This window comes from Pollachius pollachius, assembly GCF_949987615.1.
Source record: "Pollachius pollachius genome assembly, chromosome: 13".
Lineage (NCBI taxonomy): Eukaryota > Metazoa > Chordata > Actinopteri > Gadiformes > Gadidae > Pollachius > Pollachius pollachius.
This window is the reverse complement of record NC_136946.1, coordinates 15669467-15680359: the sequence shown is the minus strand read 5'-3', so window position 1 is coordinate 15680359 and position 10893 is coordinate 15669467. Positions and strand designations below refer to the sequence as shown.

At 45.1% G+C, this 10893-nt stretch overlaps 2 protein-coding genes across 2 annotated transcripts; one reads left to right on the top strand and one right to left on the bottom strand.

Annotated features, from left to right (window-relative positions):
* Window positions 1-320: 320 nt before the first annotated feature.
* On the bottom strand, window positions 321-5285 carry ube2ql1 (ubiquitin conjugating enzyme E2 QL1; the record flags this gene model as incomplete). Its single annotated transcript, XM_079748900.1, has 2 exons — window positions 321-452; window positions 4590-5285. 2 exons carry the CDS (start codon window positions 5283-5285, stop codon window positions 321-323), a joined length of 828 nt encoding a protein of 275 aa, XP_079605026.1.
* A 1727-nt stretch (window positions 5286-7012) lies between these two features.
* med10 (mediator complex subunit 10) lies at window positions 7013-10079 on the top strand. The gene is made up of 4 exons (XM_079749012.1): window positions 7013-7239; window positions 7353-7436; window positions 7822-7924; window positions 9188-10079. The coding sequence occupies exons 1-4, from the start codon at window positions 7118-7120 to the stop codon at window positions 9281-9283; spliced, it is 405 nt and encodes a 134-aa protein (XP_079605138.1). The 5' UTR covers window positions 7013-7117; the 3' UTR covers window positions 9284-10079.
* The last annotated feature ends 814 nt before the right edge of the window (window positions 10080-10893 follow it).

Below are 10893 nucleotides of genomic sequence, written 5' to 3'. Positions count from 1 at the left end.
TGACCCAAAGCAGAGGAGCAGCCGGAGGAGGAACGAGGCTTCGTCCGGTGCTCCTAGGTTCTTCCGTCGTCGTTCTTTGCAAAAATGAGTCCCGAGGAAAACGATATAAACCGCAGAAAAGACATCCAAATCCCCCCCCCCCCCCCCCCATCGAGATTTTTTTTATATGATGAAAGAGTGGCGTTGAGTTAGCATGATGATGTCATCGTTAAGGTGTCGATGAGGTCTTGTATCCCCGGGGCAGGAGGGGGTGAGGAGGTGGATGGGGGGCGGCGACGGGTGCTGGAGGTCACAAGGGGGGCCGGGGCAGTGCAGAAGCCTCAGCCGTCGGACACGGGAGGGGAGACCCAGCCGTACTTCTCGTGGGTCTTCACCAGGGACTTAAAGGTGGCCTCCGCCTCCTTGCGGCTGAAGGCCTTCTTGGACTTCCCCGCTTTCCTGCAGATACGTCCCTACGGAGAGAGACGGGGGGGAGGGGGGTGGTGGGGAGGGCGGCACACAGACAGATGGGCAGAGGACGAGGGATTGAGGCAGCCATTTTGGTAAGCGAGTCAGCAAACATCAGTGAATGAATCAAGCAATGGCTAACGGCCTACGTCAAAACCACATCGCCGCTGTTTGTTGGCATCGTCGCCGGACCTCTGATCGCTCACGTGCGTTTCTGGACGAGACCACAGAGACACCTTTCGGAATAGCTGTGCTCCCACTGACGACGGGGAACGGCTGACACACACACACACACGTTCTCAACGTGGACATTTGACCATATCACGCTCAATCACAACGGAGACTATGTCCTTACAACCCCCCCATTCCCCACCCCCACCCCGAGCCCTCCCAGTCCGGGGGAGTGTGGAACACTAGGTTATCACGTGAGACGGAGACTGGAGAGGACCAGACCCCCAGTGTCGGGCGGTCGGTCCGCTTGGATGTTCAGGTAGACAGAGGATGAGGAAAAAACAAAGAGCAAAGGTGTGGGCTTTTGCCTGTGACAAATTCAACAGAGGATTGGAGGTATGGCTGCCATGGTGACGGTGGCTTAAAATGAAAAACGTTCATGCACCCGCCATGACACAGGCATGAGAGCGTTGCAGGCTTTATCCTTCCGTATTACGTGCTTTGAGAGGGTATTACACAGAGGTTAAGGGACGTACAGCTATGCATCTGTGTGCGTCGAGCACACCAGGAATAGTTCTGGCCCTGGTCCCCCTCGTTGTGCTCATCTTAACAGGAGATGGAAGCGTGTTAAAGTGAGGCCTGGCGCTACTTGAAGCAAAGTGTGTTGTTTGTTAACAAATATTTGCTGTACTTTGTTGCTGGCCTCAGTTTCACACTGATCTCTTTCCAAATGCGCTATTGTCTTCTGGGCTCAATTGGACAGCAGAAGACACAAACACAAGAAGTGTTGGGCTCCCTTTCTCTCTGGCGCTTTGTCTCTCTCTCTCTCTGTCTTCTTATCAACACTTCTCTTTCCCTCCTGCTTTCTTCTACTTCTACCAAAACTGTTCCTCCCCTTCCTTCAGTCTTTCCACACACACACACACACACACACACACACACACACACACACACACACACACACACACACACACACACACACACACACACACACACACACACACACACATACAAACACAGACACACAAAAAGCGGATACACCCAGATCTAAAATAAACAATTGTCTATGTGTGGTACTAATAGATAAATGCTAATACATCTTTACTACATTACTTTTACATGCTGCCATCTTTTGGACTGGCAGAGCTGAATTGTATTGCACTGTACTGAAAATGTGCTTTAATCGCTTCAATACAATTTTAAAGGAGATGTCGAGATTTAGATCATATATTACCCTACCCTAGAATGTGTGTTTTTGTGTGTGTGCTGTTACTTGCTCAAAATGGTCGGTCTCAGCTCTTTGATATTACTATGGCGATTCCCAGCTGGTGGTGAATTGTGATTGCCATGGTGATGAGTGACATGGCGATATTGTCGTGTATTTGCTGGAGGTCTCTGACGGCATTAGGAGCTGTAGCCTTGGAGTATGCGAGTGATTGGTTGAATCCCTGTGTATATGAGAGCGAGAGCGATGGGGAGATGGAGAGAGAGAGAGAAGAGAGAGAGAGAGAGAGAGAGAGAGAAAAAAAACACGAGTATGTGCCGATCTGAGAGAAAAGCAGAATGCAGACATTAAAGGAGAGTATTAGGCTTCAATTAGCACTGATGTGCTCAGAGTGCTAAGGGGAGCAGCTCCATGTTCAAAGGTGGCCTAGAAGACACAACGTGTGTGTGTGTGTGTGTGTGTGTGTGTGTGTGTGTGTGTGTGTGTGTGTGTGTATGCGTGTGTGTGTGTGTTTTTGTTTGAGTTCGTAAAAGTGAAAAAGATGATGACTTGAGGAGAGATGAAAAAAGGGAAAAAGAAACAGAAATTAACAAATTCAATATTTATATATATTTGTGTGTGTGTGTGTGTGTGTGTGTGTGTGTGTGTGTGTGTGTGTGTGTGTGTGTGTGTGTGTGTGTGTGTGTGTGTTTATCTATGTTAGTGCTCTGGCCCACCACGATTGCCCTGTGAGTTAATTTTGCAAATAAATATCAGCCAATGGTATATCACAACTCCATTGGGACTGCTGGCTTTCTACGATGTAGATATGAATTAATATTTTCTGGAGAACACATTAATGGTGTTAGACTAGAACTTCACACCACACCTTCAAATTAATGCTTTGGATTTAAAAGCTCATAAACATTTTGTTTTAAGCATTTCCCACTGGTTGTCAGCTATCGATGAAGGATGGTGGTGATAGTCACTTCAGCTAACACGATTCTATGTTTTCAATCCAAGGTCAATGGGCTCTATATAAGGCTCGACTGTGACTGAGAGGGGCTGAATGCAGAGCTAATATCATCGCTATCAAATGCGTATGCTCTTGTGCCCACATACATCAGAAAATGGATGGCCTAATGATGCCTTACCTGGATCAATATACTAATAATGCATATGTAGGATTTCCAGAGTTGGCAAATCATCATCTTATCTTAACCTGCTCTCAGCCGTGAGTTTTAAATCTTAAATCTCCCTGTGTGTGAGAGTGTGTCTGTGTTTGTGTTTGTACACATCAGCAGCTGCTTAGCTTTATTGACTTATGGATCACCCCTCTGTCATAGCCGGCTCCCCCTCATGTATAAATATAGCTGGCGGGGGAGGACACTTTGGTATATTCATACCAAAGGCCAATATTTATCATGTATTTAAAGGGTGAGTTTCCGTTTGTGTTTGTGTACTTGTGTGTTTGTGTTGGCGTGCGTGGAGGGAGGGGGGGGGGGGCGGTTATGATGCAGGTGTGTATGTGTTTGTGAGAGCCATCGCTCTCTTATGAACACACACACACACATACACACACACACACACACACACACACACACACAAAAACACACACCCCATAGAAGCGCAATAAATCAATATTGTTTGTTTCCATCAACAATCAGGAGATGGAGGACATTGCAACGGAACACTGCAGATCAGCTAGCAAGAAAACAGCCTTCATTCGTAGAGGCTATTCATTTATTTTTAATGATCTATACTATATTAAAACCTACCAAGTGACAAAAGCTTCAATCATTCACGTTCCCTAACCCTAATGTTTAACACACGTTCATTACTCCAATGTCCAGGTAATGGTGTGGAATAATCAACTGGGGTTTCCAGTGCCAGGCCTGCATAAGCTCTCCTGTCATAATGCTGTCATGACAACGCTGTGACATACCGGCAGAACACTGATACACTGATATTTATTCATAGAATGATAACAAAACGATTTTTTCTGGGAATGCTACAAATAACCCCGAGTCGCATTGGAAATGCTACCATGCCCATACTGCAGTGCAATATAAAACTGGTGTGTGTGTGTATGTGTGTGTGTGTGTGTGTGTGTGTGTGTCTGTGTCTGTGTCTGTGTGTGTGTGTGTGTGTGTGTGTGTGTGTGTGCGTTTGTGTGTGTGTGTGTGTGGGGGGGGGGGGGGGGGGGGGGGAACCAGGATTACATAATCTTCCCAGCTTCGGTCACCAACTGGTCTTAATACGATGGTCTGTGACGATAACATATTTAATGTCACCATGACCGTCAACAGTCTACATAAACATAGCCTTTATTTAAAACCTATTTTACAATCCAATTGACATTTAAATGCATGAAACATCTGACCAAATCGGCAGACGTTTTGGCTCTATTTATTGAACAGAATGGGAAACGCGGGGAGGCGAGAGGACGAGACGCTGGGAACACATCGCAGAGGAGATGATGCTGCTGAGACTGCGATTCGTGAAATGGCCGCCGCTTGACATATGAATAATATTCCAGAGAGCCTCACCAAACCATCTCCTCTACGACAGAGCGACCCGAGACATCGGATCATGCTTTGAAAAAACGCACTAGGAAGATTGTGACTATAATCGTGCCTTTTACGCATTAATTACGCACGAAACAAGAGTGGACACAAATCATCTTTCATTACGAATTGTCCAAAACGAATTATAAACGCTTAGCCGTGAATGTGATGTTCAGCATATCTACATAATGACCCCTCACCTGTCCTTTTACAAGGCTTGCGGCAAACTGCCTCATAACGGCTTCCACGGTGTAGGCGCTGGACCAGCCGCGGGGTGTGAGCAGCTCCATGCATATCGCGCCCCCGTCCAGCACGTAGCCGTTCTCCAGGCGGGGGGTGAGCACCCGCATGAACGGCGGCGAGAAGGGGAAATTGTCGGGGAAAGTGACATTCAGTAGGATGAACTCGGTGTTCGTCTCCTTCATGTCCTGCCACAGCGCAGAGTCTTTGTCCACCTGGTGCAACTTGACATTCCAGTCGAAGAGGTTGTCGTCCACCAGTTCTACCGTGATAAAGTTGTCCCCTAACCGCCGGATCTCCTGCAGCTCCTTCATGAGCCGCCGCGTCCGGACCTGGGTGCAGTGCTGCCGGTGCGGGGGTATCGAGGCGCCGCCGAGGACCCCTCCTCCTCCCGCCGTCTGCTGCTGCTGCTGCTGCTGTTGCTGCTGCTGCTTCTCCTTCCCGGGACGTTCCTTGTCCTTGCTGTGCAGGTCCAGCTTCTTGGCCTTGATCTCGGGGGTACTCAGGATGTTGGTCTCGTTGGTGGTCTGACAGTGCTTGGCGTTGTTTTTCTGGTGGCCCTTCGTCCCTTTTAGAGATCCCTGGTGGTGTTTGGGGTCCTCGGTGTCTCGGTCGTGTAGACGAATGAGACCGATCTTCCGCAGTAGAGTGGCCATTATATTGTCGCCGAGTACAGGGCGAGATAGCACCGTTCTCCCGGTCCCGGTAATAAAAGGCGACGAAAGCCCGATGAGCGACGACCAACGAATGCGGCAATCCCTCTAATCACTGCAGGCGGAGGTGAAGACAAACTGTGGGCTGTGGGCTTTTTTTCCTCAGTGCATCATCTTGAAGTGGATCGACTGAAAACAATACAAATCACACTCAATAAATAGGCGTTGGGCTTGCGTCGCTCGTGCGTAACTCATACATTTCCCTAAATAACAATCACACACACACGTATTTAAACGTCGTCCAAACCTATGGTAGGCTATCCCATCACCGTTTTTTTTTCTCACAAATCAATCACCGTAACGATGTGGGCTATGCTATCCCGTCTGACTGCGTTAATAACATGCGCCCTATGCGCCGTAATATGCTTACCACATACGGCTGGAATCCAGAACCGCTCCGAATGCGCCAAAAGACGGGATTCCGGTGTATTGAGTGAGGTTCACATTCACAAAGCTCCCGTCGGTCTGACCTGCAGCACGAATGAGAGCCTTTGATACGCGCGCAGCTGCTGCAACACGAGCCCCAATGTTGCTAAGGACGACGATCCAAACCGCGGGTAATCCGTACCATGGAGGCGCGCGCCCGCTCCCTCCTTCGTATACAGCGCTCGAGCTCGCACGCTCCCGCCGGGCGTCGAAGGCTTCCGATGTATGCGTATACCGGCGGGGGTGAATGAGTAATGACAGCGGAGATAGATGCGAGGATGTGGACTCAAAATTGATCATTTACGCCGAAAGACATAGACCTCATTAATATTAATTTGAAAAAAAAAAAGATAGGCCCTATTGCGTAACGCAAAGCGTGTGGGGGAAACTGATTTCTCTGAACATGATGGGAATACATGCACGTTAATCAGAAGCCTACTGTTGATAAAATGAAATATTCTCCTGATGTCCTTAATTGTTTTCATATTCGTATGAACTGGCTGCAACATCACAGCAGAATAGATAATCGACACACAAAACCGTCATATTTTATTTGATATTTTTTAATTAAATATGACTGGATATGCGTTCGTGCGGAAAGGATGATGCGAGCTGTAACAGACCCTCATCGGCTTTTCGTGCATTAACTTTATTAAGATAATGCACTTTATTAAAAAAAAATGAATAGGGCTATAATATCATTAGCAGTATCTTAATAGCAGCCATATTTTTCATGGACTGTATATTATTCTTCAACATAACATATATAGAGTACACTATTCATGGACTGTATATTATTCTTCAACATAACATATATAGAGTACACTATACTCTATACTCAGGTTGTAGAGGAGAAGGTTTGCATGTGGGTTCATTAGGATGCTGCGACCGACGTGCAGGTTACATAAATGGTGGGAGTAGAGAATAGGCCAGCCACATTCTTATACAACCCATTCATTGATATACCTTCAGTGAAATGCATAATGTCGCCGCAAACGCTATCTGACAACTCAGGGGAGAAGGGTGCTACCAAGTACTTAAAAAAGCAGGCGTCGTTTAGGTTTGTGGATGTACTTATGATGAGACTGCCCTGGTACAATCCTATAGGTCCATGGGTACAATGAAGCAGGTCCCTAACGACGTTTTACGACTTTTGCAATCGAAATACGACAAACCATGATTGGTTATATCCAAGGTAGCTGAGCATTCTCATCAGCCATTGGCTCTCACACTGCCGGAAACAGGTTGATAACATCTCATCCAGAGGAAGCTAGGCTATGAATTGTCAAATTATTGCTGTAATCTAATGATACATATATTGTGTTGTCAGTCATTAGAGTCATTTAAAAATGGCGGAACGGTTTGACAATCTAGAAGAGCATCTCGAGAAGTTTGTGGAGAATATTCGGCAACTCGGGATCATCGTGAGCGACTTCCAGCCCAGCAGCCAGACAGGACTGAATCAGAAACTGTAAGTCACGTTATGCACACAAACTGAAATTATGTATATCATTTTTATATATATATAAAGCGTGGTTAAGGTGTTGTTAGATAAGCTCTGTAATTCGACGTTTTATGTTGCAGAAATTTCATGATATCTGGACTACAAGATATCGATAAGTGTCGTCAACAGCTCCATGAGATCAACGTTCCTCTGGAGGCGTTTGAGTGAGTCTCTCTTCATCGATCTCATGTTAACCATGCATGCAATTGTAGCATGTTTGCGATCTTTGATAAAACCCTTGAATACACTCTTATATAATATATCGTACTCTATCGTGTGTGTGTGTGTGTGTGTGTGTGCGTGCGTGCGTGCGTGCGTGTGCGTGCGTGTGCGTGTGGTTATGTGTTGTACTGACCTAACACTTTCCTTTTAATTTTCCTGAACATCAATATTCATATATATATTTTTACATACAGCAGAACATGGGAGCACTATTTTGATATATCAAGAATGATCTATCATCAAATGATCCTGCGTGGTAGCCTAGATCCTATAAGTAGCATTTCAAACAAGGGCAGTCTTAACCAGTGTGGCCGCTTGCTCCCTCAGATACATCGACCAAGGACGGAACCCACAACTCTACACCAAGGAGTGTCTGGAAAGAGCCTTAGCCAAAAACGAACAAGTGAAGGGGAAAATCGATACTATGACGGTAAGAAAAGACAACAGACCTCTCTGGGTCTTTGCTTTATAGTCCTCCTTTGTCAGAAATATACACCTCCATAGGGTAGTCACTCTCCTTCTATTACTGATTGTTTGAGCTTCGGCCTGTCATTACTATTTAGTAATTTAGCACATTGTCACCAACCGATAAATAAATCGATCAGTAGCTAATGAATGGTAGAGGGTTATGCATCTTGTTCAATGATACTGATGGGTAGAATGCAGATGTTGGGGGCTGAAGCCAGAACCTTCCAACAGTAGACCTTCTTGGTATTTTCCACTAGAGTGCACGCACCAGCGCTGAACAACCCCCAACACCGCTAATCCTTGCTGATCCATACATTCTAGTTTTCATTTTTTGTGATTTATATTTGACCTTTTTTATAAGAATATGAGACAAATCAATATATATGAGGGCTAAAATACTAATAAATTACCACATAAATAACTGTGGGTTGTGTTTGTAAATGAGGTTCTGTCTCTGCAATCTCAGCAGAGTTTGTAAATGAAGGCTATGGTTAATGTTTTGACGTATTCACTGCCATCTTCAACATGAACCCTGTCACGTGGTCGTCAATGTAGTCTGAATTACATCTGTGATGTCTTAACTCTGGAATACATTCAATGACAGCCTTTGTCCTGTTGGTGATCGCACACAGACCTTGATCAGTGTCTGCTAAAAGTGATTACACAAAAGAGCAAACAAGTATTCTAATGCATTACTGTTCTCTGAGGATAGCGTAATAACACGTCATTTTCAATGACTTATTTTCACACGTTCCGTTCCGCAACACTGCTTGTGGTCATTGCCTTGCCAATTTGATAGATTATCTGGACTATTTCACGTGCCATTTGTTTCACTCGTCTCCAGACTATGAATGTATTAAAAGCTTCCCATATCTGTAATGTGTCTCACTTTAAAAATTCATTCATAATGGGAGAATGTAACGACCACAGTCACATAACACAACTGATAAGTCATTCATGATCAAGAAAAGGTTCATTCAAATGTATCACAGACATCAGGAGAATCACCTACACACATGTTTCAGATATAATCATTGGATTAGCTGTATTGAAGATCACTATCCACTATTTAATGTTGCGCTGGTCAAAATGTTATTAACAACCATGACAGTAACCTATCTCTGGGTATCAGTAGTCTTATCTGCATGTATGTGTATTTTTATATATAATATATTATATGTATTTATAATAGATATAAAAACGTTTTTCTCTTTTGAAATTGCAGAAATTCAAGAGCCTTCTTATTTCTGAGCTGGGCAAGGTGTTTCCAGAGGAGATGGCCCAGTATAAGGCCATACATGGGGAAGACCATCACTCCTAGTGCATTCCCTACCCCAAGCACACGGTGCACCTCCAGGACACAGTCAGACTAGACCTCAATGTCTCCAGCAGCCTCTGAATACAAGCAGGCTACAATGACCATCAATGACATAACTAACTCCACTTCACCCAGAGCTCTGTTCGGTATACCACAGTGTACTGCAGTGGCTCGTGAGCATGGTGCTGATGAGCCACTTCTGTTTGTTTTCCACAATATCCCTCTGCCTCACTAAAGGGCCTTTTTTACAAAGCTGAGGTCAGACTGCCGCAACGTGGGCTTCCATCTTCCTAAAGCCAGTCTACATATTCAGGGTTGTTGATGGCCAAATGTAACCAGTGCATTGAGGGGGAGTCTGCGTAGGTGGAGTCGGTTTGATTGTATTATTGTTATTAATGTTATCATTGTTATTATTTATTTTGCTGGATCGTAGTTGTGGTGTTGCCACAGAGGGTCACCAATGCTGGAGACAAGAAAGACACATTTCTATGTTTTTACAGAGGACCGGTGCAGGAGGGAAAATGTACACAAAAATAAATGATTTTGGATATGTATTTTGCGATTCTGCATTGGGAAAGTCAACTGACACCGGTTGTAAATAGGTTCTTACTCCTTTTCCTCCCCCTGTTTTTGTAAGGATTTGTAATCAGTGTGCACCACGGTGAATTTGTACTGCGATTGATAGTTTTGAATCCCGCAAACCCCTTTGTGTTTCGATTTTTATGTTTGATACGCCAGGGCTTAGTTTATTCTTTCTTTGTATTGCCATTTTTGTTAATAAATAAGCCACTTAATCGACGAGTGTTTGTTAGAAATCAATCCATTTAGTTCCAACTATAGATCAAATTTCATTACATATTGATTTTCTCCTTGCATGGTGTTGACAGAGTGTGGTCCTTTTAGTAGAGCTGTATAAATCATCACAACATTTAGCTCATTGGGTTCACACCTTAGAGATCTGGTTTCTGGTTATTCAGAAGTGTTGGTGGGACCAATACAGTTGGCTCCATACTGCCTGCATGACGTTCATTGTATGTATGAACGTGTATGTATCCCGAGCAACCAAGCTAACACACAGTGTAACCCAACAGCGCGTGGGTCCTCACTTTGTGAAGGAACACAAGCTATGGACGCTGGGACCCCCCCGCCCCACAACGGCTGTCTCCTGTCTCCTGTCTGGGTAACACCCCGCTGGAGACAGATCCCTGGGGTGGGAAACAAGTTACTGGTTATTATTGGTTTATTAAGGTGTGTACTATATGCTGTTGTGGAACTTAAACACACACTCCATGAGAAGGGCTTTAATATTCCTCTCACCGTGTCTCTGGAGCACAGATGGTTATTCAGATGGCTTTCGGTGCCATCCTCTTTGACCTGAGGGAGAAGGAGGAGGACCCCCCCAAACAGTAGTGGTCTTTGAACAGACACAGGTTGGGGGAGGGGTATTCTGAGCAGGTCTAGAATTTCTGCCCAGCACAGAATGCTGAGTTTCAGCCGAGCGGCATCAACTGTCTCTCTCTCTGGTCTAACCAATGCAATTTAGTTTGACTTGATTGATGACTCCTTACATCCTGGTTTAGTATGCCTGGTCATTCCTAAAGAGCAAGCATTCT

Bases quoted from the DNA above. Each gene is read 5' to 3' on its own strand.
- med10 (XM_079749012.1), top strand. From the start codon at position 7,118: ATGGCGGAACGGTTTGACAATCTAGAAGAGCATCTCGAGAAGTTTGTG. The intron at 7,240-7,352 runs GTAAGTCACGTT...TTTATGTTGCAG, and splicing joins ACAGGACTGAATCAGAAACT to AAATTTCATGATATCTGGAC. The intron at 7,925-9,187 runs GTAAGAAAAGAC...TTGAAATTGCAG, and splicing joins GGAAAATCGATACTATGACG to AAATTCAAGAGCCTTCTTAT.